Source organism: Oculina patagonica, chromosome 9 (genome assembly GCF_052425735.1).
Source record: "Oculina patagonica isolate OP01 chromosome 9, crgOcupat, whole genome shotgun sequence".
Taxonomy (NCBI): domain Eukaryota; kingdom Metazoa; phylum Cnidaria; class Anthozoa; order Scleractinia; family Oculinidae; genus Oculina; species Oculina patagonica.
This window is the reverse complement of record NC_135766.1, coordinates 17,961,332-17,985,161: the sequence shown is the minus strand read 5'-3', so window position 1 is coordinate 17,985,161 and position 23,830 is coordinate 17,961,332. Positions and strand designations below refer to the sequence as shown.

The following is a 23,830-nucleotide window of genomic DNA, read 5'->3' as shown; positions in this document are numbered from 1 at the left end:
AAACACATCTGGACTCGAGAGATCAACGGAAATCAACCATAGTTACATGTGTGATCGCGAGTACCAGTATCCATCTTGCACTAGACACATGTTCGCATTGCGGACCTGTTATTATAGCAGAAGTGAATGTCATATGTTTTTATTGATTTCCGGCGGCCATCTTGGAGCCCTTCACATCACGGGCTCCAGCATGGAGTTTCCATACTGAGCTCTGTAAATTTGTGTAAAATATTTTGACGGATAACTCTAGTACAGAATACCGTACAGACCTGAGAATTACACAAATTGACTATATAGTAATTACATACAACCTGTAATATTCTTGAATTTCTTGACTCAATAGTTTTTATTTTTTTTTTTAGCAGCGCGTGACAGAAGCATTACTGGCGTGACAGTGAAAACCAGCAACCGATCGCAGCAGCAGCAGCCAAGAGACAGAAGACGCAGTGCGTATCTATTGCATGAGACCTGCATGACTTGGAGTACTACCACCCTCACTCTAAGACCCGAAGGGTGAGGAAGTTTGCTCTTGATGATTTAGGGACGGACCATTATTTTTTTGGAGGGGGGGGGGGGGATGAAAAATATTGAAAAAAATTGTTTGCAGGGCCTGGAAAGACAAAATAAGTTGCTTGCAAACACGATATGTATAACAAAAAATAGTAAGAATTTCGAAAAAAAAAAAATGATTGCAGTGGTGCATAAACTAAAAAAAAAAGTTTGCAGAGGAAAATTTTTCATCTTCCTCTCCTCCAAGAAAATAATGGTCCGTCCCTTAGTACGAAACTCGGGCAAATCGCCACTCCAGTGACCCGACCCCAGGGGCCCGACCCCTACCAAGGTAGTCAAGGTGATCGTTCAGCAGTCATTTGGTGTTAGGGAAATAATAAATAAATAAGGCTTCTTTCTTCAAATTTGAAACCGAAAATTTAACTTTCTATAATTTTTCATTACAGAGTTCCCGCAAAGTGTGTTTAAACTTCGCACTCGTGGTATACTGCTCCCCACCCTACCCTGCTGGTTTTAATACTTGGTACGACGCCGTGTTTCATACGCCGTGTTGTGCAATCCTACCCACAGTTCCTATCAAGCACCAATTCAAAATGGAGTACATGGATGAAGCAGTTTCGTCTTCAGAGACCCAACAAAGGTGTTTATGACATTTTTCAGCAGATATCTTTTTAACTTGTTGTTTTATCGACTGAGATGAAGCTTATGTTTTTTGTAAGCGCTTTGTCTGGCCTGTATTTTCAGTCTTTGCTGCCAGTGTGGTGTACTAACCACTCCGAACCCGTCGAACATGTGCGTTGGATGTCTTCGTTCACAAGTTGATATCACCGAGGGAATTCCGAAACAAAGCAATTTGTATTTTTGCAAAGCGTGTGAAAGGTAAGATGGACAATCAGATCGATTCTTTGAGTCGTAACCACGATGAGATCGATTGAAAAGCTTTAATAAATGGCTCAAAAATGTTACTAAAGCTTTAGTACATGTACAAATGTATATACGTAATGTGATCACACAAGTTTACGAATCATTTATACATGGATTTATACACTTCAGATACCTTAAGTATATATAACCTCGTAGTTCAGTGTATTTTATAAAACAATTTATTTAGGCTGGGAAAACGAAATTCCCGGCGAGAGGAGTAAAATCAAGAAGTAAAAAATATTACATTCGTACATTCAATTCTCTAAAGAGAGATTTATGTACATATCCTGGCGTATCCAATCGAACAAAATCGAACCAAAAATCAGTCGAACCCAACCGAACACCAATCGTCTGATTAATCCATGTGGATGGAGAGAAGAGAAGTACTTCAGCTGTAGTTACCAGATTAAACTCGCAAGTCTAAGATTTTATTTTTGCACAATGTAATGTTTATGACAGCTATACAATGACTATTTTGTTTTTTTATCCAGGTATCTTCAGCCACCAAGCCTATGGGTAACCTGTGCCTTAGAATCCAGAGAGCTTTTGGCACTTTGTTTAAAGAAGCTTAAAGGATTGAACAAGGTACTGTAGCAGTGACAATGAGCTTTGTACATGAAGCACATCATTTTTGTGTGAAACTTGACTAGCACTTGCTCGTGCAAGTCTGTATTCAAGCCTGCCCTTCAGGCCGTAGCTTATCCCGGTTTCGGCAGCATTAAGCATCTGTGAGTATTTTTGCTCCCTCCTGAATGGTATGTTAGAGGATTTATAAAAAATTTTTTTTTAAAAAAAAAAAAAAAAAAAAATAAAAAAATAAAAAAAAAAAAAAAAAAAAAAAAAAAAAACCCGCGCGTACACGTTTCAACCCTTATGGGTTTCTGATATTATCCATGGCAGGGTTACTAGGCCCAGTACCGAATTTGCTGCAATTCATTTGCATCGACCATCTCCTGCTTCTAACTCAAGGGATGCAGTAAATTTTGCCTTAAAAAGCTTGAATGCTGACCCACCCCCTCTCCCTGGGACCAAAAAGGTGTCCCCCTTGAAATGTTGTTGTTGGGCCTACCGTTTGTCTGAAATTGATCAACAGAGCCCACTGAATACTATCACTTTGCCAGGTTTGGTGCTTTTAACTAAAATCACACAATTCACCCAAATTGATGCACCATAATTATTGCTGGTTTTCACTGTCACGCAATCAAAAAATAAATTCGAAACTATTCAACTATGATAAATAAGACAATACATGTAAATAGATAAACAATTTCTCCAAGTTTCAGGTCTGTGCGGTGTACCGTTCGTGAGTTATTTGCCGAACCTTTCCACGCAAATTTATAAAGCTTAGTATGGAGATGCCATAGTTCTGTGTCCTTCCGAGGGACACAAATGGCTGCCGTGATGTCAGAGAAACCATCTGGAACTCAATTCAGTTTACAACAGCGGCAATCTTTGGCTCATGAGCTAGTACAGTTTCACATAAACACCACTTATTATATCTGAAATGTTCAATCTGCTGAAAATGGAAAGGAAAGGCCTTTTTTTCAAACAAAACAGCTTTGCAAGGCACTCAGCTTGATGTCACATATGACAGAGGACTCAAATATTCAAAATACTCTGTTTAAAAAAAAAAATGAATGACTTTATCGATCTGGAAATTTGCAAAAATATATCTTTTTAGTTTATCTTACGTCTAATGACAACGAAAATTTAGTAGGTCTAGTGAATTTTGGTTTTTAGAATTTTATGATGTAACATGAATATGTGGTACCCAAGAACATAATGCCTGTTAGGGCTTGATCACAGAAGGCTTTGATCTGGAGTCCAGCATGCTTACCATTAGGCCACTGTGCCCCCCCCCCCCCCCCCCCCCCCCCCCCACCCCCCCCTCTCCTCCCTTAGTCATTTAATAATATTAATGACATGTAATAGGGTCTGTCCATTTCGAGTTCGAGTTAGAATTTTGAGTTGAGTTCGAGTTTGAGTTAGAATTTCGAGTTCGAGTTAAAATGTTGAGTTCGAGTTAAAATATCGAGTTCGAGTTCCTTGCGGTTAGCTCCACTATGGTTAGCTTGCGGTTAGTTCCACTCCTATTTGCTTGCGGTTAGTTCCACTCCTATTTGCTTGCGGTTAGTTCCACTCCTATTTGCTTGCGGTTAGCTTTCATTTGGTGATAAGGGCGACACTATGCGTAACCAACTGGGAAAATGTTACCCCATAACTTGAACTCGAAATTTCTAACTCAAACTCATAAATTCGATACACTCCATGTAATACATGATGTTTGTAATAATGCAGCTGTCAGCGAAGTCTGACTGCCACCTGTATGTCATGTTTTAGGTTCGCTTGGTTGATGCTGGATTTGTATGGACAGAGCCTCATTCAAAAAGAATCAAAGTTAAATTGACTATTCAGAAAGAGGTTTGTGTAAATTGCAAGTACTGTATGCATTTAAAATGTGCCTTATTTTATAATGTTGCTTTCTAATTCTTTTCCTAGCTGTACTACAGTGTACACATGTTTACATGTAGGTTATAAATAATATCATGTGGATTTGGATTGTGAACTTGAAATGTTCTTAACTAGAAAATATTACACAAATCAAAACAAAAAAATCAAACAATTCATTTCTGTAACTTTTTAACCTTCAATGTCCTCACATGTACAGTTGTACATGTAGTTTGAAATTATATTAAGAAAATGTGTACCTTAAAAATTCATGTTGAGATATTTAATTAGTGAACTCATTTGCTGCAGAGTTTGACAACACAACATACCATTTCTGTTGTGCCCAAGAGTGTACGTGCCATGGTAAAAATATTTCTGTCTTATGTAATTTCTTGTCTTGATGTACATGTATTGATAAACATTTTAATTTTTTAAATTTTATCCTGCCTTTTGTAGGTGGTAAATTCCACAATATTACAACAGGTGTTTGTGGTTGAATTTGTCGTGCAGAATCAGATGTGCGATGCTTGCCATCGTCAAGCCGCTCAGGATTACTGGAAGGCAGTTGTTCAAGTCAGACAGAAGGTACATATATTTTTTTAATCAGTTATTGCTTTATTACATGGCTAGTAAAGTTCTGTGACTGTGTCTCGGCAGAAACCCATAAGGGTTGAAACGTGTAACACGCACGCACAGCGTTTGAATATTCATTTTGCTAAGTACCATATAAATTTGGAAACACGAATAATTTGTATGCGAATGTTATTCACGAAATGACACACGCAACATAATTTTTGGTTTTGAGGTAAGTTGCTTGAATTTCGACCTAAACGCCGTAAATTTCTTACAGAAACTAAAGAAATACAGTAAGTGTATGGAAGCGAAGTTCTCCAGACTACTTCAAGAAGATGAAACAGTAGAATTTAACCAAATTTAACTTTATTCAACCAAGCTTGTTCAAAAACAAGATTACACCATCGAGCGCGAGCTAGCGCGTGCTGTGAATTTAAACCTACAGTGTAACAAAGTTATTTTGATTGGTGAAATAGTTCTCGTAATTTTCCAAATATGGTACTTAGTGTAAACGAATGTGCAAACGCTTTGTACAATGCGAATCATAGGGAGTTACACGTTTCAACCCTTATGGGTTTCTGGTCTCGGTCAATAAACATACTGAAAAGAACTTGTCAAATATCTAGCCATCTTTGTATGCTGCCTAATGCTGAACACCAGTAACCCTATTTACATGGTATATAATGTTACAGGTCAAAATTAGCTTTAGGTCAAATTTTGCAACCTAGGTTATTTTTTTAACCTACAGTAGGTTATTTTTTACATACTACATGTAGGTTAATAAGTAGAAACTGATAATTAAAACACCTCCCCTCCCTTGCTGTCTTTGACCCTTCTCCACCATCCCTCCCCTACCATCTGCTAGAGACAAGTTCTGCCATAATACAGACAAGCTATGCTCTATCCTTGATTTTATATGTATAGTCTCAAAAATATTACTCAAATTGCCCTATACAGTCATGTAAATAATAAATGTATATAAGTGTACAGCGATAGTATTATAATTTGTTGTACTATTGTTCTTTAGACGTCCCACAAGAAGACATTCTTCTATCTTGAACAGCTGATCTTAAAACACAGTGCGCATCAAAATACTGTTAAAGTCAAACAGGAATCAGGTAAGAGATACTTGAATCAAATTGTACTGAATTTATTCCTTAGAACGACTAGCACTTATATGAAAACAGCAAAAACTTGTAATCACGACAACGTTAATTACTACAACTTTTGACTGCATAATTATAATTATGTTTTGGTTTAAATTTGGTGTTGATTTAAATGAACATGATTTCAAACCAGTTTGATTTTGCTTCCTTTTCTCTCCTACTTATTATGAGTCCTTCCAAGGGGTAAAAGCGACAAGCGACATGACCCTGAATTCTGGCGCCCCAATCATAATTTTAAAACAAAGGAAATAGGAAACTGGCTTGTTAAAAAACCCGCAAAGCTAATGATTTGTTTAAACCACAGCATACCGGCTAATCGCCAGATTTTACTGAAAACTGGTCAAAACGCAACTAAATTGGGGGTTGTATTTCCGCCAAAAAAATAATTGGATGGTGCTAGAAAAGAGTTGAATTTGAATAAAATAATTATTCATCTATAAGCCGAGCGATCATCAACAAAGAAAATTAACAAGCATTTGTAATTAATTCTTGTTCATTACCTTTTATTTAAGTTGCGGCTCCTAAAAAGCCATTTGGTTTAGTGAAGCAACGTTAAGAATTAAGTTTTTATTCCTCTTTTCTAGTATGTGTCAAACCAAGTGGCCCATACCGCCATATTCCACCTTATCCAGACAGGTGTCTATGAGTATTTCTACTCCCCCCTGGATGGGATGCTAGTCCATCGCAGGGTTATCCCCCAGCATTAACTTCAAGGAGTAGTTCAAAAGCCAATTGAAAGATTTTTATAATAAAAAAAAAGAAGAAATAACTCCAAGCTTGGAATTTTCAGTGGGAGGGGCATGGATATACACAGTTAATTATAAATTATTAACACGCTTTCATGTACTAGATGGTGTGGATTTTTTCTATGCAACCAGAGCTGATGCTAAGAAGTTTGTGGAATTTCTGCAGTCTGTTGTCCCGTGCAGGTAAATTTTTAGGAGGTACATGTACACTCTGTACAATCCTGTAGACTAGGAACCAGTTATGTACATATAAAAAATAATAATATTCTGAGGACTTAAAAATATTGAAGATCCGATACCAGGATTCATTGTAAGAAGATAAAAAGCGTTCTCTGGTAAAATATTTTAAAAATTATTAGCTTTCGACAGCCAGACTGCTGTCTTCGACGGATAAAAATGAAGGACTCATGCATGTGCAATACAGTTTTCCCATTTTGATTATGGTATTCATGAACAATAGTACAAGTAGTACATGCTTCAAATCAGGCTGTCCTTAAACCCTCTATGCACTGCTGACTAACAGTCTGTACTGTCCAGGGCTGTCATTAAGTTTTTAAGCAGCTGTAACATTGAAGTTATCATCTGTAGCATTTCATTCTGAATGCATGTGTAAAGTAACACAAATCAACATTTTCACCCGTAACATTGAGTAAGCTCAGCCGTAAGAGGTGTTACGGGTTACGGCCCTTAATGACAGCCCTGCTGTCAATGCTCAACTGTCTAACAGTAAGCATTAATTTTTCCAATGCCTGACCATTATTTGTTGTAGCTACATGTTGCTTATTGATTGCTCTATGTACTTATATTCATTTCATGAAGTAATGTAAAATTAATTTAGGATTTTAACTGAATTAATAGGATTTACATCCATTGATTGTAGTTCACATAAAGAATTAATATGCCTACGTGTGATGTCCATGAATCCCGGGGAGGGGAGGGGGGGACTTGGGTAAATTTTTGTTGGGTATGTGCCGCTGGCCTCTCAGAACCCCTACCCCATTATAGTCTTATTATATGGCCAATTATAGACCCCATCTTAGTCGTTTTTGGGTAAATTTGATTTTTACGACCCCAACTTAGTCACTTTCTGGGAGCTGTTTGTCAAATATTGAACAACAGCAATACATACGGTAACATTTTTTTGGGCGAATATTTCCGTTCATAAATCACAACTTTTTTCCGAAAAGTGTGACCCCATTCTAGTCACCCTATGAAAAATGCTTGAAATGGCGACCCCATTATAGTCAGTCCAGTCGTGAAAATGCGACCCCATCCAGCGGCACATCCCCATTAGCCCATTTATAGGAAGTGTCCCCCCCCGGGCCATGAATTGTTATCCTTGTACATTTCTATTTTCTGGTCATTAGGCCATTTCCAAGTTACCCTTTGCCTCTGTCTCAAAGCAAGTCTACATGCGAAAACCATTCATATGAAAATGAGTTTGCATTTGTATGGTTTTACACCTGGACTTGTTTTGAAACACAGGTAAAGGGTACAGTGTAACTCGGAAATGGCCTATTAACATCTAATTTGAAATTAATAAAATTCTGCACTGTTTCTTTCAGGTACAAGACATCTGAGAAACTTATCTCACATGACATCCACAACAACACATATAACTACAAGTATACTTTCTCTGTGGAAATTGTTCCTGTCTGCAGGGTGTGTTCCATTTTCTATAGTTTGATTTGATGTTAAAACTGCTTCCTGGTTGTTACTGTTGTTTTTTCTTTCTCCTCTCCAACCAAGGCCACCCAAGCAAATTCTTTGCAAATTTACCATGAGTGTTTGAGCGTTAAAATGGTAAAAAGGTCATAAATTTATTGCTGCTGAAGCGTGCAGCTTGGCTTGTTAAGATTGATAATTTGTCAAAAATCTGCAATGTATTTTTAAAGATGATTTCCAGTCTGTACTGCGCAATCTCCGCCTGCAATGTTTGTGAGTCTCACAAACAGAAGAATGTTTACTAGCAAAAATAAAAATTCCTGGACAAAACTTACCTTTTTCTTCATTATTAACGCCAGATATCCTTGCAAAACAATAATAACGAGTAAAAGAAGCTCGACGGTATTTCAAACGGACGTTTTAGCTCATCGTGAATTCTTGAACGAAACTATCCGTAATGGCGAACTAAAAAACTTCATGTACGCTATCACCGAAGTGTAACGTTTCAACGGATTCAAAACAAAAATGAAAACAAACCCTGAGTCTGCGCAGTACGGACTGGAAATCATCTTTAACAGCCAAGGTTTTCGTTTATCAATTTGTACAAAATTTGGTCAGGTGGCCTTGGTTGGAGTAGTGACGCTGTAAAGATGGCCTGCAATCAGGGTTTTGAGACAACTGAAATTCAACTGCTGAACAGCACTGAAGTGAAGCTGTCTTCACAGTTTAACGGGATGTATGATTTACATTCCATTATCTTCTTTAAAAAAACTCATTAATAATTCATAAAGAAAATACAAAAGAAATTAATGTTTAATGAGTGTCTTTATATCTGATAAAGACACGGCTAAACTTTATGTCCAATTTTCTTGGCCAAAATAACCCCAAATCTAAATATTAGTGCAAGAATGAGTTGATCTACATCAGAAGATTTTTAAGCTGTTCAATAAATTCGCAGTTCGTGTTTTATCAAGTCTAAAACACTCGGCTGCTCATTTATTAAACATTACTTAATATCAGTTTGCAGGCTAACAATCACCTTTATGCCTTACAAGTTACATGTTATGTTTTGTTAAATTAGTTGTCGGAGAAATCATCAGATTAAGTTTTTTTGTCCATCTATATTAGTTTTAGCCCTAATTCTCAATATTAGTTCAGATACCATTCATTATGTGATGTACATGAGTGTACATGTATTATGAGGCGAGCTCACTCTAAAAAACCCAATTAATAATTGAAATTATGACCTTTTTTTCAGGAAGAGGTTATTTGTTTACCTTTAAAAGTTTCAAGGTCCCTGGGAAACATTAGGTGTGATAATTAACTAGTAAATAATTAATTTAATGAAATATTATATAAGATGCCCTTCTTAACTGTCACATCCATAATAATAACATTATTTAGCTGACCCTCACCCTACGCTAAGCATGATATCTAACTTACGTCTAATAATTATCTTATCCTGTAGGCCAAATTTCCTTTGATAATTAGAGCACAGTCCAGGCCCTACATGTAAACTATTTTAGATAATAATATTGTGGCATTGTCCATTCCAGAAAGCTTGCAGTTGAATTTGTTGATAATAGGGAGAAAAGCAACTTGAATACCAACCCGGGGGGGGGGGGGGGGGTACTCAAAAAAGTTTTATACGAGGAGGCTCCGCCCCAAGTTCTAACCCCTTACCCTTTTATATACCATTTTTGACAGAAATTGTACCCCTTTCGTATACCTTTAACTGAAAAAGGTACCCCTTTCATATACCTAAGAGACATGGCTGACCTTAAAATTGGACGTTTTCTTGTCATTTTTGTGTTTTAATAAATTAAAACAATACAGCCATAAATTGCGCTGTTTGAAATATTTTAATTAAAGTCCCTTTTAAATAGCCAAATGACAGATTTCCATACCCTTTCATATACTTAAACTCGTGAAATCCCTACCCTTTTATATACCTGAAGCCTGAAAAAGGTACCCCTTTCGGACGGAGCCTCCCCGTATAGGCCATTATAGGGAGTACACCCCCTTCCCCCGGAATACCAGTATACATGTACAAGATTTCCATTAGTAACCTTAGTAGTAGTTTCTCCCATTTTTGTACCATTACAATTCAGTTCAGCCGTGAAGTGTCATTAACTGTTGATCAACACTGAGGGACAATACTTTGTTTTATTTTTTAGTCAAATTGTCATCTGTAGTCGTGTCAGCACAAACATACAACTAATTGATCCAGTGACATTACAAAGTAAGTCAGAACTACATGTATTTTAACTTGTGATTTCCACTACTCCTACTGTTGTTGTCTTATACCGTAGAATTCCGGTTATAAGCCCTGGGTTTATACAACTTCGTAAGGGGTTTTGGGTGGGCCTATAAGCGGAGGGGCTTATATCCTGGGGGGCTTAAAAGCGGAATGAAAATATCGTTTCGAAAAGTGTCACAGGAGTGTTGACTGAAATACGTTTTTAACTTAAAAACGTAATAAAGCAACATTTAGCCCTGTTCAGTACTGTCATCCGGTAGAGGGGGGCTTATATCGGGGGGGGGGGGGGGGGCTTATAATCGGATATATTTTTTTGTTTCCAGGTAAGTGGACCTATAACCGGGGGGGCTTATAAGCGGGGGGGGGGCTTATAAGCGGGGGGGGGGGCTTATAAGCGGGGGGGGGGGCTTATAACCGGAATTTTACGGTACGTTACTGTAGTTTCGGTAGTTTGACCATTGCTTCATTTATATAATCAGCTATAAATCATGCTATCTTATTTAAAAAAAAAGTACTGTTTACAATTCACAATTTTTTTTTTAGCAAATCATGAAAGTAGCGACCCCCACCTCCGGAAAAAAAAAAAACAGCCATTTTTTCGGCTGCAAAGGCGACTACCAAAGCAAGGTCTTTTCTTTAGTGAAGACATTGTGACTTACAGAGCATAGAACTTCTCCTTACGCCTTACATAATGTAAAGAGATTTAGAAGATGAAGACTGACAATTGATTTTGTTTTATCATTTCAGCTGCAGACATCTCGGCATCTAACTACTGGCGTTTACCATATAAAAGTCTTTGCACATATAAACAATTGACTGAGTTCATGGTGCTGCAGATTGAACCAGTTGACTCACAGAACCCCTCTGCATCTACCAGTAACCTCAGTCAAAAGGTATTTATTTATCTATTATCTACCGTCGATTGCATCTACCTGTGAACGCACGCTCTACGTCTGCGTTTCAGCCGCTGCCTCAAACTTTAAAGTTTAGCAGACCGTAACGCGAACTTTTGCACTCAAAATACTCACCATAAACACTGAGTACGGGCGAAACTTTACACCAGAAATGATTCAAGTGAACCAGTGTATACATCAAAACAAACTTTATACATACATGTCGACACAGATCAGCATCAGTTTCTCAGAAGAAGTCTCTATATCTAATCTTTCCGCCATTTTGAAACCGGAATGTGTTGAACTTTTGGCGCGAAAGTTGCCGTGAGGGTCTGGTAAACTTCAAAGTTTGACACCTGAAACGCTGACGTTTTACTTCACGTGAAAATATGTTTTCAGCGTGTGCGTTCACGGGTAGATGCAATCTACGGTATTTATTTTTTTATGCAAATTGTCTTTTAATTACAACTGCAATTTGCATGTCCTTGTACTCTAAATTGTCCCTCCTTTCACTACTGCCTTGATCGCTTTTAAGAGTTCTTCTAAGAAATTGGCAAGGCAAATAAAATTATTCCATATTGCATCGCATGTCAAAATTGTTCTGCATAAATCATTTACATGTAATACTGTACGTTTTAGTAAAAATTAATAATTGTTGCTCTCCAAAACAATGTTTGCTGTTTGCTTTTTTCAGAGTATATTAGACATCGGTACACAACTTTCCGGAACAAAAATATGCTATCTCGGCGTCGTCTCTTAAAATTGAAAAACATCTATTTCCTCACAGATTCCCTTAGAATTCAACAGTTATAAATTATTTTAAAATGAATCACAAATGGTAACATGACAACTACTGTTTATGTGATTTTAATTGCCGACAAAATGCCCGCAACAGCGTCGTTATCGTCCCAAACAGCTCCCCTCTGGTACAGTATGTCAACATGATACGGGCTAAATAACTTATGCACACAGCTAAAAATTAGCCATTTGTTAAATAGGCTTACCACTTTCAAAACCATTTGTCTTTCATAATATCAATATGTAATAATTTGCTGACGGTTTTTTTGTTTTTTTGTTTGTTGTGTTCTCAGCATGTTCTGGCTGATGCATGGGTTGCACGCATGCAGGACCTGGGAGTGAATGATGTTCAGTATCACTGCCGCACACACTTGGGTCACCTGTTGAAAACTGGTGACACAGCGCTGGGGTAAGAACGTTACAAGTCACTTAGAGACGGAACAACTTCATAAACATGTAATCTCTACCTCTGTATTAGGGAAACATCCATAATACGGTTTCGAGTGGTAAAATCTATTTCAAAACCAAACGAGTCATGTATGGTACCTGAAGTTATTTTTCTTTTTCTGTTAGATTCGATTTCACCAGTTCAAATGTCAACGATGAGAACTTAAGTAAGATGAACGCTGAGCGAGTCCCTGATGTGGTATGTTGAACAATTCACATTTACACAGTTTGTTTTACAGCTATTTCAATTAAGGTTGTCCGTCAAGACTGGGTATTCACTAGAATTTTGCATATTAGCCTACAGGATGTAAGTTTGTATTTTTGCACGTGAAGGATTCATGAATTTGTTTTCCTTGTAGGAGGCCATTCTTTAGTTTTACTTTTACCGTCGCCTGGCTTTAAGTTTTAAAAATCCTTCTCAAATTAATTGTGGCTAAAAAGAACTTTGTTTCCGTGTGTCGGAAAAGAAAAAAAAACATGCAACTTCGCGTTTATCGTGTCTATGTATCTATTAGTATTAGCACGTACAGCTGCTCTCCTCTTTTACCCATACTACCTTTTGGTCTTGTCTTAAAGCTTTGATCTGACAACGTTAATTGAAATAGCTATATGAGAGTCCGGAACAAGGTAGAAGGGGTTGAGGGAAGGGGTCTTGGTAAAAATTCCATTTCCCAGCCCTTTTTTGCCCAAATCCCAGTCTCATTTCCATTTTTGGTTTTGTTTTAATTTTTGATTTTCAGTCTCAGTGACCCAAATGCCATTTTTCCAGTTGAAAAAAAAATAGGAAAATCCCTCCAGCCCCCGCTATTTTGGGTCTGGTAGCAGCTCTCGCAAGGTTTCACATGAATGGTTCGCATGCCCTTCCAAAGAACAATTAAAATAATAGACAACAGAAACAATGTCCCACAGCCAAAAAACAAAAGCAACTGCTGTTTTAGATTAACAGTTAAGGTGGACGCCACACTTTAGTTACACATGCAATACCATTAAAATAACACCAACTACAGTGGAACCCCGATATAACGATTTGCCAAGGGGGCAGTAAAATAATCGTTATATCGAGGAATCGTTATATCGGGGTTCCGTCCCATACATTTTACTATTGCCGGTACATAACATATTCATCGTTATATCGGGAATATCGTTATATCGAAGATCGTTATATCGGGGTTCCACTGTAATAGTTATGAATAATTATTAGTTCGTATGAAGTGGAATTAACGGTGTGTTCTGTTGGTGCTTTCAGGTTTTGGTGAAGAAATCTTACGCCGATAAAAAGAAACGACATCGAAGAAGAAACTGGAAATTGAAAGGTCTTGAGAAAGAAGTGTCTGGAATTGACCAAGACAGCTTTGATAGGTAGGGCACATTTATTGGTTTATAAGGTCGGCGCCTAGCTATAACTTCCCTAGCATGAACGATTACGAATATACGGGAGTTCACTCTGGATGCAATTGTTGTCCATCGCTGGTTGGCTGCTCCGCGCCGTTTTAATGATAACTCGTCCAGTAGTGCTCATTTTGAGAACTTTTAAATATTTGACGCATCGCTTGATAAATCGCGAATTTTACCAGATTCTTTTTACATGCAAAATGTATATTTATGTTGCAGGAAACCAAAAACTAACAGTCCATTTTAATTTAAAAAAAAATGTTATCTAAGAGCACTGAAGCTGTTAACAAGCGTCTTTGGCTGGGGGTGGCTCGCATGGAAGTGGATTGCAACTTTAAAAATCAAGGCTTAACTTTTCAAGTTGTTTCCACGCGTCTTCAAAAAATTGATATTTATAGCCACAGCTTGATTTATACCCGCAAATTAAGGTTGTATTTTCCTTTAAGGTCGGGACACCTAGGCAACAGGTCGCTGCAACACGCCGTGGCGACATGTTGCTGCGACATGTCGCCTCGTGTGACATGGTGCATTCTTGTGACAAACCAGTCGCTGCGACAGAATTTTGTCGTTGCGATGTGTCGCACAAATTCAAACTGGTTTGAATTCGTGCGACACATCGCAGCGACAAAATGGACGATAGCAGCGTTGTCGCAGCGTGTGTACACGTCTGCGACAAGTCGCTGCGACAAAATATAAATTAACCAATGCGTCATGTATTTTCGCCATATTGAATATGGAAAACTAGTTGGCATTCCCACTCTTCCAAATTCGCTGTTTGTGCACCAAACAAACACCTTGTCGCAGCGACCTGTTTTTAAGCAGTACACACGGAGCGACTTGTCGCAGCGACCTGTCGCTGCGACTTGTCGCATAGTGGGTCCCGACCTTTAGATGTTCAAAGATAATGTTTCTCATGGGTTTAGTTGCCTACCATTAATTTTAGAACAGTTTAGACAAAAATCTGCAAAATACCCGTGACGTCGATTTTGTAGCTCGACTGCGAAGAATGCTACGAGTTTGTACCATGCTCGTGATAAAATTACTACAGTTACCAACTATAATATGACCAAGCTATAAATTTACCGTCTTTTCATCATCAACACAGGGATTATGATGCGTTCCTGGGTGATTTGGAAGAGGACAAGACTTACAGACAGCACGTCAACATCTATGTCGGTAAGTGATCAAGATTTAATTTCTCCACGTGATATAAATACATAATCAGCCATACAGGTAATGAGAATTGAGTCATCATTGAGAAATGGTCTTCATATCTGCCGGTGATGTTAAACACGAGTCAATTAATTTTTATTTGTGTTTGTTGTTGTTGATATTGTTTTGTTTCTAAGAACGTGTTTTGTCATTTGTACTGGTAAATACCGTAAATGATCTAATAAACGCCCACTCTGAAATAAACGCCTCGTATCTAATAAACGCCTCCCCTAAAGCGCAAAGTTTGTATTAGGCGCCCCTCTCTAATAAACACCCTGTCTCTAATAGACGCCTCCTCCAAGAATCATCTCAAAAACCAAGGGAATGCTCCATAGAGTAAAATCACGCAATAAAATTAATTTTTTGCTTGACTGGGACATCGAAGAGGCCAAAATGGTTGACCCTGATGACGATAAAAACGTAGATATCAACTATGAACAACATTTGCATTAGCGCAGATTAGATTAGTCTCCTACTCGCCAACTCTGTTATGTATCTTACTCCACTGGAAAACTACCCATCCTATTTGTTTTGTTGACGTTGTTGCTGTTAAATTGAAATAAACGCCTCTATCTAATAAACGCCTCATATCTATTTAACGCCTCCCCTAAGACCCCAACAAGTTAATAGACGCCCCGGGCGTTTATTAGATCATTTACGGTACATCGAAAAATGATGTTGACATTTTCACAACCGTATTTTACTTCAGATCGTGACTACAAGGGCGCATCTGAAGATGACGATGACGAGGCCCCACGGATAAGTCTCCAGGAGATGTTAGAGGACCTACACCTCGAGGGGCCTGACTCAGCATCCCACGTGCCTGAAACGGCAGCCATGATGACTGAATAATGCGCCTTGTACACTCACGTGACTGAAACGGCAGCCATGATGACTGAATAATGCGCCTTGTACACTCACGTGACTAAAACGGCCGCCATGATGACTGAATAATGCGCCTTGTTTAGTCATGTGACTGAAACGACAGCCCCAAAAGCGCCTGACACTCAATTGACTGGGACGACAGCCCTGATGACTGAATAATGCGCTTTGTACACTATTTAATAAAATATAAAAACAGAACATTTTATCTGAACAAACCAAGAGAGATACTGCTTAATTGTTTAAGTGATGCACCACATTGTAAGTGACACTTGAGATTTGAACAAAACTAGAACTTGCTACATTAAGCTCGCACTTGTTGATCCGGGATGAGTCGGATGATATTATGGGTAATAAAATAAAACCAAAATTGATTTCACGCGTGCTTTGTTAATGTGTTTTCTTTCTCCCTAATGTTAAGTCGACGAAAATCAGTTAGCAACTTTAATGAACAAAAAAAAAGAACCAATTTGTAACCGTGTTTAACAAAACACGCGTTTTAGTTATGGTGTGATTGAGTGAATGGGATAATAGACTAGTAGCTGCTTTGCTTTGAAAGGTTTTCGTCACAGGCGAAGCTCTTTGCCTTCCTAGAGCAAATACTGTATCTCAAGGATTATGTTCATGTAAAGCATTTTGAAATAAAGGAATCCTGCCTTATCTCAAGACTTCGCATAAGCTGGTCATGCGAAATCCTCTCAGAAGTAAATTTCGCAGAAATAAAGGAAAAAGCGTCTAAAATATGACTTGAAATATACAACAAATTGGTGTCATAGTCTTTCAATTAAATAAACGAAATATTGAAGACCGTCTACTTCGGACCCCTCTACGAGAATGGACCTCCATGCCATTAAAAGACCGCCTGCCCACGTTAACTTACAGCAGGGTAGAATTTGTTCCAACATGCCTGCGGACTAATGAGTAAATGGCTTTTAATGCAAAGTTTGATCTCATTAAACATGTTAAAAGAAGAAGGTTGCCTCTAATTATGACAAGTTCTTACCGGTAGCATTTTTGTAGGTCTGTCGACCCTATTTTCCTCATACCCAGTAAACTAAGATGCGAAAAAAAAAATGAATAACGAATTGATACCTTGCAAAATCTACGTATGGATAATGAGGAAGTAAAAAATATATATGCAAGGCCCAATCCCTGAAAAAGGAAGCGTTGTTGCATTTGTTATCTTGTAGCATGGGGTGGTTTGCAAGTGATTAAAATTGAAACATTCCACTAAAATTGTACTCTCATTTGTAGAAATTAAAGTTTTTAACCGTAACATTTAATTGTATATATCCGATTATTCACAAGTATCCTTTACCCTGATGAGCCCTTTATTCAGTTCGATGATAGTTCATTATCCAGTTTTCAGTAACGCCAAGTAAAAAATAAAATAAAAAATAAATGTTTCTCGTCCCCCCCCCCTTCATTTTTTGGGGGCCGCCTTCTTTTTTTATTATTTGGCATTGGAAAAGTTGGAACGAAAAAAAAAAAAAAAACAGCAGACGTTAGTACAACTGAAAATTCTGTAAGAGGTGGCTTTTTTCTGCGCTTTAACACGAACTCGACGCACTGAATAGGTCAATTACCTTGCAAGATTTATTTTGCAAGTTCGCTTCTGGAGAATTTGACGATGGAGGAAACAACAATAAACAAAAAAAAAAGCGCCCGCCCGCTCACTTTTTTATAAAAATATAATCCGGACGAGAAACATTTTTTTCTTTTACTTGGCCTTACTTCTGTAATTCTTGGGTTAAAAAATTGAGACCAGGAGACTCGATATTCCTTGACGACTTGAAGCCAACATTCAACCTTCATTGACAATTTCAATCTTCCTTGACAATTTCAAGTCACTTAGTATTCAATCTTCCCTGGCAATATCAGCTCAGTAAGTATGCATTATTCCCTAACAATTACAATCAGTATTCAATAATCCCTGACAATTTGAAGCCGGCATTCAACAACACTTTTAATCCCTGGCAATTTTAAGCAGTGTTCAATATTCCCTGACAATTTTAAGCCAGTATTTAATGTTCTTCGACCATCCTTTTTTGCCACCATTCAATATCCATTATTTCTTGTCTTTCCGATTTACCGAACAAGATGTGAAATTTGTATAATTATTCTTTTTCACTATTTATGTAATGGCAGGGGCCTAGGGTGAATATTTTGTGGTTTATACAGCTTGCATGTTAAATTAAAACTGTTAAAGAAGTTTGTCGTTTCCCAAATTTACAAACCTGCCAACCAGGTCATACGATGCCAATGAGAATAATTGTGCTCTGAATGATCACGCAAACACGAAAAGGCATAGTTTTAACTCCTCTCTTCAGAAAGCTTGTTCATTCTCTTCAGGCGGTTGAAGCTGCAGGAACTCAATCCAAGACTTGAGAGGTTTGTAGCTAGTATCTATTTTTTGCACAATTTTCATTTCTTTCTTGGCTGTTGCCTTTACTTTTATTTGCCAAAAAAATAGCGGTCGTTTCATTTTAAGAAAAAAATATATTTCACTGAACTACGCTTTTTTGCTGTCTTTTGTTTTTGTTTTGTTTTGGCTTTTCAAGGAGGGTTCAATAATTATTTTATCACGGCGAGCTAAAGCTACTGCATGGGTTTATCGACTGAATGTTTAAAAAAGAAGACACTAAAACGTACGTCACTGAAATGTCGCCTGCACTTTTTTGTTGATCGAAAAGTAATTTCAAACGTGATGTATAACAGTCATTTAATCATCTCTTTCACATTCTGTGTTCACTGTCAAGATAGAAAGCATCGATATCGTGCGAATCCCATAATTGAATGAGACACGAGTGCTCTTCGCAAAATTTAAATAAAAGGGACTGTGTCACGGATTTTAGCCAAATTTAGGCATGAGAAATGACCATCTAATTCGGTAAAATACAAAAAATAACCTCTAAAAACAGTGAAGGAATATTTCAGTAACACAGCAAATACAAACCTGGATGGGCAAAAATGAATGACGAAGATTGAAACGGATTGCGATATGGTTTTTGAAATATTGTTGGGCTGAACAGATTTTAAAGTTAATCTTGTTTGCTTGTAATTTTAAATTACAACGCCCAGGAAACAAAAAATCAGGAGCAAACCCATACAAGTTGTCGTGTTGAAATATGGCGTTTTGCCGGGACACCGTAAGTAAGATCAAAATACGAAATTTATACCCTAGGCGATATGAAGGACATTCTCAACTGATAGGGCAAAGAACGCAGTAATAAAAAACTACCATAATTGAACTGTCATATTCTATTGTAAGGCCAACTAAAACGCCCGAGACGGATCACAAAATAATTAATGAAACAGACGCAACAAGCCGAAATATTTTTCAGAGGGTGTGGTTACGCCTCGGTTTACAGAAGGTTTGTTTTGTGAGAAAAAAATTAAAGAAACGTTTCAGTGAAAGTTAAATCGGCCGATCGCCTCAATTGCAAGCGAAATGATCCGATTTTCGGTCTGCTTATTATAACTCGTAAGGCCGGACAAAGCCCAATTCCGAGTCACCTGAAAAACATCTCCACATTATGGGTGTGGAGGTTCTGAAGTTTCACTCAAAATACGATCTCCCAGAAAAAAAGATAAAGAACATTGCATCACGCAGAAATTTATGCCGAAGTGACTTCATTATCGTTTGGAAATTCCATAAAATGGAAAGAGGACATTTAAGGACATTCGCGCCAAAATCTTCGAACATTTGGAAAGTTTTCTTTAACTTTCACCATTGCTCGTTTACGAGTTTCTCGTGTTAGAAATGTTAAAAAAAATAAATAAATTGGGGGTCACCGAATTCGTTTCTGAGATACGATAACTGAAAGAAGGCACTTATGTGGATAAATTTGGCTTCGTCACTCGATGTGACCTCAGCGCCTTCTGGCTACAAAATATTTTAAATGAATTGATGCAGACCAACTTTCCTTTTCCAAGTTTATTTATTGCATTTGCGAACATTCCACACTGCAAAATTTGACTGATTTGCCCTCTGAGGCGACCCCCAAAAAAAACCCCCCCCAAAAATTTTTTTTATAATATTCTTCTTTTTTTTTTCCTTTTTTTTTTTATTTTTATAGGTGAACTGTGTCTTCTACACGAAGTAAGAGCCCTGATTTGATCGCGCACGAGAAGAGAAATTAAATTTTTAAATAAAAAGATACAAACTTCCAATTAACATTCAAATTTGGCCCATTTTTGAAAATTGGTAAAGATTTATCATAAAAGGTGATAAACCCCGAAAAAAGGAGCGGTCACTGACCATTTTTTTAAAAAAAGAGAACTTGAGGAAACTACAAGCAAAGTTAACGCAATGGCTACCCACCATGTGTTTAGAAATTTTCTCAGTGTGCGCGCTCACGCATGACGTGGCGTGACGTTGCGACACGAATTACGTGCGCAGTAAGGATGCGCATAAACAATTCGCGCAAACGTGTTAAATGTAAGCAATGAAATACCATACAGTATTCAGTTTTAAAGTTAATTGATGGCCATTTTGTTCATTTATTCTTTTACGCAGATATCTTGTTGTGCAAGGAAGCCATTAATTCCCCATGAAGTTGACATTTGGTATTGCCATCCTGGCTCTTCTGTCCATCTCAGTGACGTCAGCGGGTAAACGCAAAAGTAAGTCATTCTTAAATTTTGAAAAATTAACTTTCCACAGCATAAAAAAATAGTTCCGTTTCAGCCGATCAGCAGTAATGGAGATGGTAGAGGGTCTAAATGGGGGTACTTTGATAACACTAAACACTTAATTTTTGGCTCTGTAACATGAAACAGTTAAATTATAGGCATTTAAACACTAACAGTAAAAAATTCACTGTAGCAGTTAATTTTATCCAGAAAGAAACAAAAACGGCTCCAAAAAGGGAAATACCATTTTTTTTTAGTATATCAAGACGTCTTCGGCTACTTTCCAACGATTCCTGATCATTTCAGAAGACTTCCGAATACTACTGAAGATTCCCGAAGACTGCCAAAGCTTTTCGAAGACTACCGAAGACTTTCCGAAGGAGAACACAATCAAGTGAAAACCGCTCTAATGATGTGTTCCAAGACTAGAAGCTGTATCACTATGCAAAACGTATTTAGAAATACAGGACGGGTCGCCGGAATCAACAGAAGTTAATTAACATTTTTTATAACTTTTTTTGCCTGTTTCTTCTCTCAGAACTCCGCGATCAGATTGCTGATTTGACTAAAGCAGTGCAACAACTGAGCCAGAAGCAAGGCAATGGTAAGTATTATTTTCCTTTCTTAAATTTGTTTTTTTTCCTTTGGGATGAATGGATGAATACATTACACTGTATGATAAGCAAACGGTTGTGTTGAGCTTTTTAGAAATAGAAATTGCAGAAAAATAATAAAAACAAAGAGACAAAAATAATCATATTAGAAGTTTTATTTTTTTAATGCGCGATTTTTTTAAAGGTTTTTCAAACAATTACTATTAAACCAGCTCCAAAACTTACCGACATGTATAGAGGTTGCTGCATAAATCAATAAATTGCATGAGCTGTATTAGCGTGCTTTACATAATATCTATAATGTTGCCAGGAATGGGATGAAAGTCCAGCGGAGCTGTGCCCGACTGCAACATGCCATCAAATTCCAATGAGGCTTATTTTTGTAAAAATAAATTTTGGTAGGCTTACATTCGGGGGTCGAGGAGGGAAATATTAGTGCGTTGGAGTTGTTTGATGGAGGGAATTATACTTCGTGTAAAAATAATCGACTTGCATTGCATGCAGAAGCGACGACGTTTCAAAAGGGGGTTTATAATAACTTTCAGGAAATTTGTCAAAAATTAAGGTAATAAAAGTAACTGATTTTTAATTTTAAAAAAAAAAAAATTTTAGGTTTTATATTTTTTAAATTTTTAATTTTTTTATAGATTGATTATTCTAACACCAGAACGTCAAAAGAATTTTATGTAGCCAAGGTGTTAGTGTATAAATAAATTTGATTTATTTGTTTTTACAAATTTTGTGTTAATTAAATGGGAAGTGAGAAGAATTGGCACAAGTAAAAGAATGGCATATTAAAATTAAAATTAAAACGCTCTGAACACCAACCACTGACATAAAATGAAAAACAAACCCCGCACTTGAGGGCTTGCTTTTGTTATTATTTTTTGTTGTTGCTCAGTTCCCGCTATTAATAAAAAATGGTGTATTTTTATTCTTTATATTTAAGGTCCCTGGCAGAAGCTTAATACTGCTCCAGTTTGTTTTGGCGCAAAAGATAGCCAGTTTGGCACGTTTAAGGTTCCATCTGGTGGGAATATCAGGCAGATGAAGCTGGTCCACTTGTACGGTTACGTAAACTGTCAAAATGGCGTCTCAATCAACTACTGGTCCCCCTTCAGCTGTTCCATCTACCCCGGCCTTACTGAGTATATTGGCGTTACCATAACGACCGCTAGCAATGACGTCCTCTTGCCGCCAAAAGAGATGAGCATAGCTTCCGGTTGGTCTTTTATCCCCGGGTTTAACGGCAGATCCCGAAAAATTGTGCTGACGAAGTTTGCCGATCCCATTTCCGTGACTTCGGGTCAAGAATTGCGCCTGTGGTACAGCGAGGATTTGGTGAATGGCCCAGAAGGTGACAACGCGGGAACCTCTTGTTGTGATGTTTACGCCATGTTCGAGTAGCGGTGCCTCGGCGAGCTTCGTAAACTCTAATTAATCTGATGATGTAAGGGCAGGGGAATGTCTAATGTAAAGGCATGTACATTAAAAGGCAGTACATTAAAAGTGGGAACAAGCTGGTTGTTAGTTGTTCAGTATTTTTCGAATTTGGCGTTAAAGGGACACTGTTGACACGGGGATTTTAATGCTTTTCGGAAAATATACTAAAATTTGCAAATAGGTTTTCTGAAATGCACCTAGTACGTCAAGATGGAGATAAAAAGTAAATTGTTGTTAAAGGAAGAAGGCAGCCGTAATAATTTTTAGATGTGTTTGCAGTCCACATGGACAAAACTTGAAAAAAAAAATCAGCCTGACTTTTTCAAGTTCAGATCTTAAGTTCCTGATGGCATCACAATAATATCACTTTTATATCGCTTCAGTACTCTTGCATGGTGATTTTTAACAAAATTGGACCACTCTTCGTAGTTTTCATATGTCTTTAGGCCCTTAAATTTTTTAAGTGAAACTGGTGACAGTGTCCCCTTTAAGGAGGCTCACAACAGTTCCCAGCACTTTCAAGCTTTCATAATTTGATGGCTCAGTGCTACAAACATTTATCAGTTACTGCTACGAAAATGGTATCAAATGAATTCCCAAACAATGATAAACAAATTTATAGTTTATTTACGTCACTGGTAGCCATAGCAACGCTATAGCCTGTTTAAAACACCCTTAATTTACACTTGTGCTCATAATCCAAAAACGAGTCCGGTAACCCCATTTTTTTTTATTGAATAATGGTCAGCATGTTAAGATACAACTTTTTGCAAAGTTAAAAAAAAAATTCGGAGCCAACCTTAAATTATCGAAAACTTAAACCCCCGATCTCTTACAATTGCTTCTAAAGCTTACGATTGTCTCAGTAATTGCAAACGATCGAGGCGATACAAACGATCCGGGCGATCATATCAGAACCAAATTAAATAATCTTAAGGCTGGTAATTCAGCGAAGTGAACATCGACGGTTTCGAGTTTGAAGGGTCGTGCGCGTTAACCAGAGCCATAATTTTCCAAGAATATATTTGGATTCTCCACTTCATTTCCTTTCCAGAGATTGTTAACGGTGGTTTTACTGAAAGTGGCGCGCGCACGAAACGTTTTCCAAAAGGAACCCAAATAGGTTATCAATTACCTTGAATCCGCTCTGTGAAAGAATTTCTTTTCCATTGCAAGGCACAAAACAAGTAGTTACATTACATTGCATTGCATTACATACTTA

The 23,830-nt window shown here is 37.5% G+C and overlaps 2 protein-coding genes across 2 annotated transcripts; both read left to right on the top strand.

Annotated features, from left to right (window-relative positions):
• Window positions 1-1,071: 1,071 nt before the first annotated feature.
• On the top strand, window positions 1,072-16,022 carry LOC144666362 (60S ribosomal export protein NMD3-like). Its single transcript, XM_078527780.1, has 16 exons — window positions 1,072-1,150; window positions 1,255-1,389; window positions 1,926-2,019; window positions 3,775-3,855; window positions 4,339-4,467; window positions 5,483-5,573; window positions 6,472-6,550; window positions 7,933-8,029; window positions 9,291-9,343; window positions 10,210-10,274; window positions 11,040-11,185; window positions 12,277-12,392; window positions 12,557-12,629; window positions 13,677-13,789; window positions 14,928-14,998; window positions 15,744-16,022. The coding sequence occupies exons 1-16, from the start codon at window positions 1,104-1,106 to the stop codon at window positions 15,884-15,886; spliced, it is 1,533 nt and encodes a 510-aa protein (XP_078383906.1). The 5' UTR covers window positions 1,072-1,103; the 3' UTR covers window positions 15,887-16,022.
• Window positions 16,023-18,207: 2,185 nt separating this feature from the next.
• Window positions 18,208-22,683, top strand: LOC144666449 (uncharacterized). The gene is made up of 4 exons (XM_078527891.1): window positions 18,208-18,307; window positions 20,436-20,542; window positions 21,090-21,155; window positions 22,115-22,683. Exons 2-4 carry the CDS (start codon window positions 20,470-20,472, stop codon window positions 22,570-22,572), a joined length of 597 nt encoding a protein of 198 aa, XP_078384017.1. The 5' UTR covers window positions 18,208-18,307; window positions 20,436-20,469; the 3' UTR covers window positions 22,573-22,683.
• Window positions 22,684-23,830: the final 1,147 nt, after the last annotated feature.

Bases quoted from the DNA above. Each gene is read 5' to 3' on its own strand.
- LOC144666449 (XM_078527891.1), top strand. From the start codon at position 20,470: ATGAAGTTGACATTTGGTATTGCCATCCTGGCTCTTCTGTCCATCTCA. The intron at 20,543-21,089 runs GTAAGTCATTCT...TTCTTCTCTCAG, and splicing joins GTCAGCGGGTAAACGCAAAA to AACTCCGCGATCAGATTGCT. The intron at 21,156-22,114 runs GTAAGTATTATT...TTTATATTTAAG, and splicing joins GAGCCAGAAGCAAGGCAATG to GTCCCTGGCAGAAGCTTAAT.
- LOC144666362 (XM_078527780.1), top strand. From the start codon at position 1,104: ATGGAGTACATGGATGAAGCAGTTTCGTCTTCAGAGACCCAACAAAG. The intron at 5,574-6,471 runs GTAAGAGATACT...TTCATGTACTAG, and splicing joins TAAAGTCAAACAGGAATCAG to ATGGTGTGGATTTTTTCTAT. The intron at 14,999-15,743 runs GTAAGTGATCAA...ATTTTACTTCAG, and splicing joins GCACGTCAACATCTATGTCG to ATCGTGACTACAAGGGCGCA.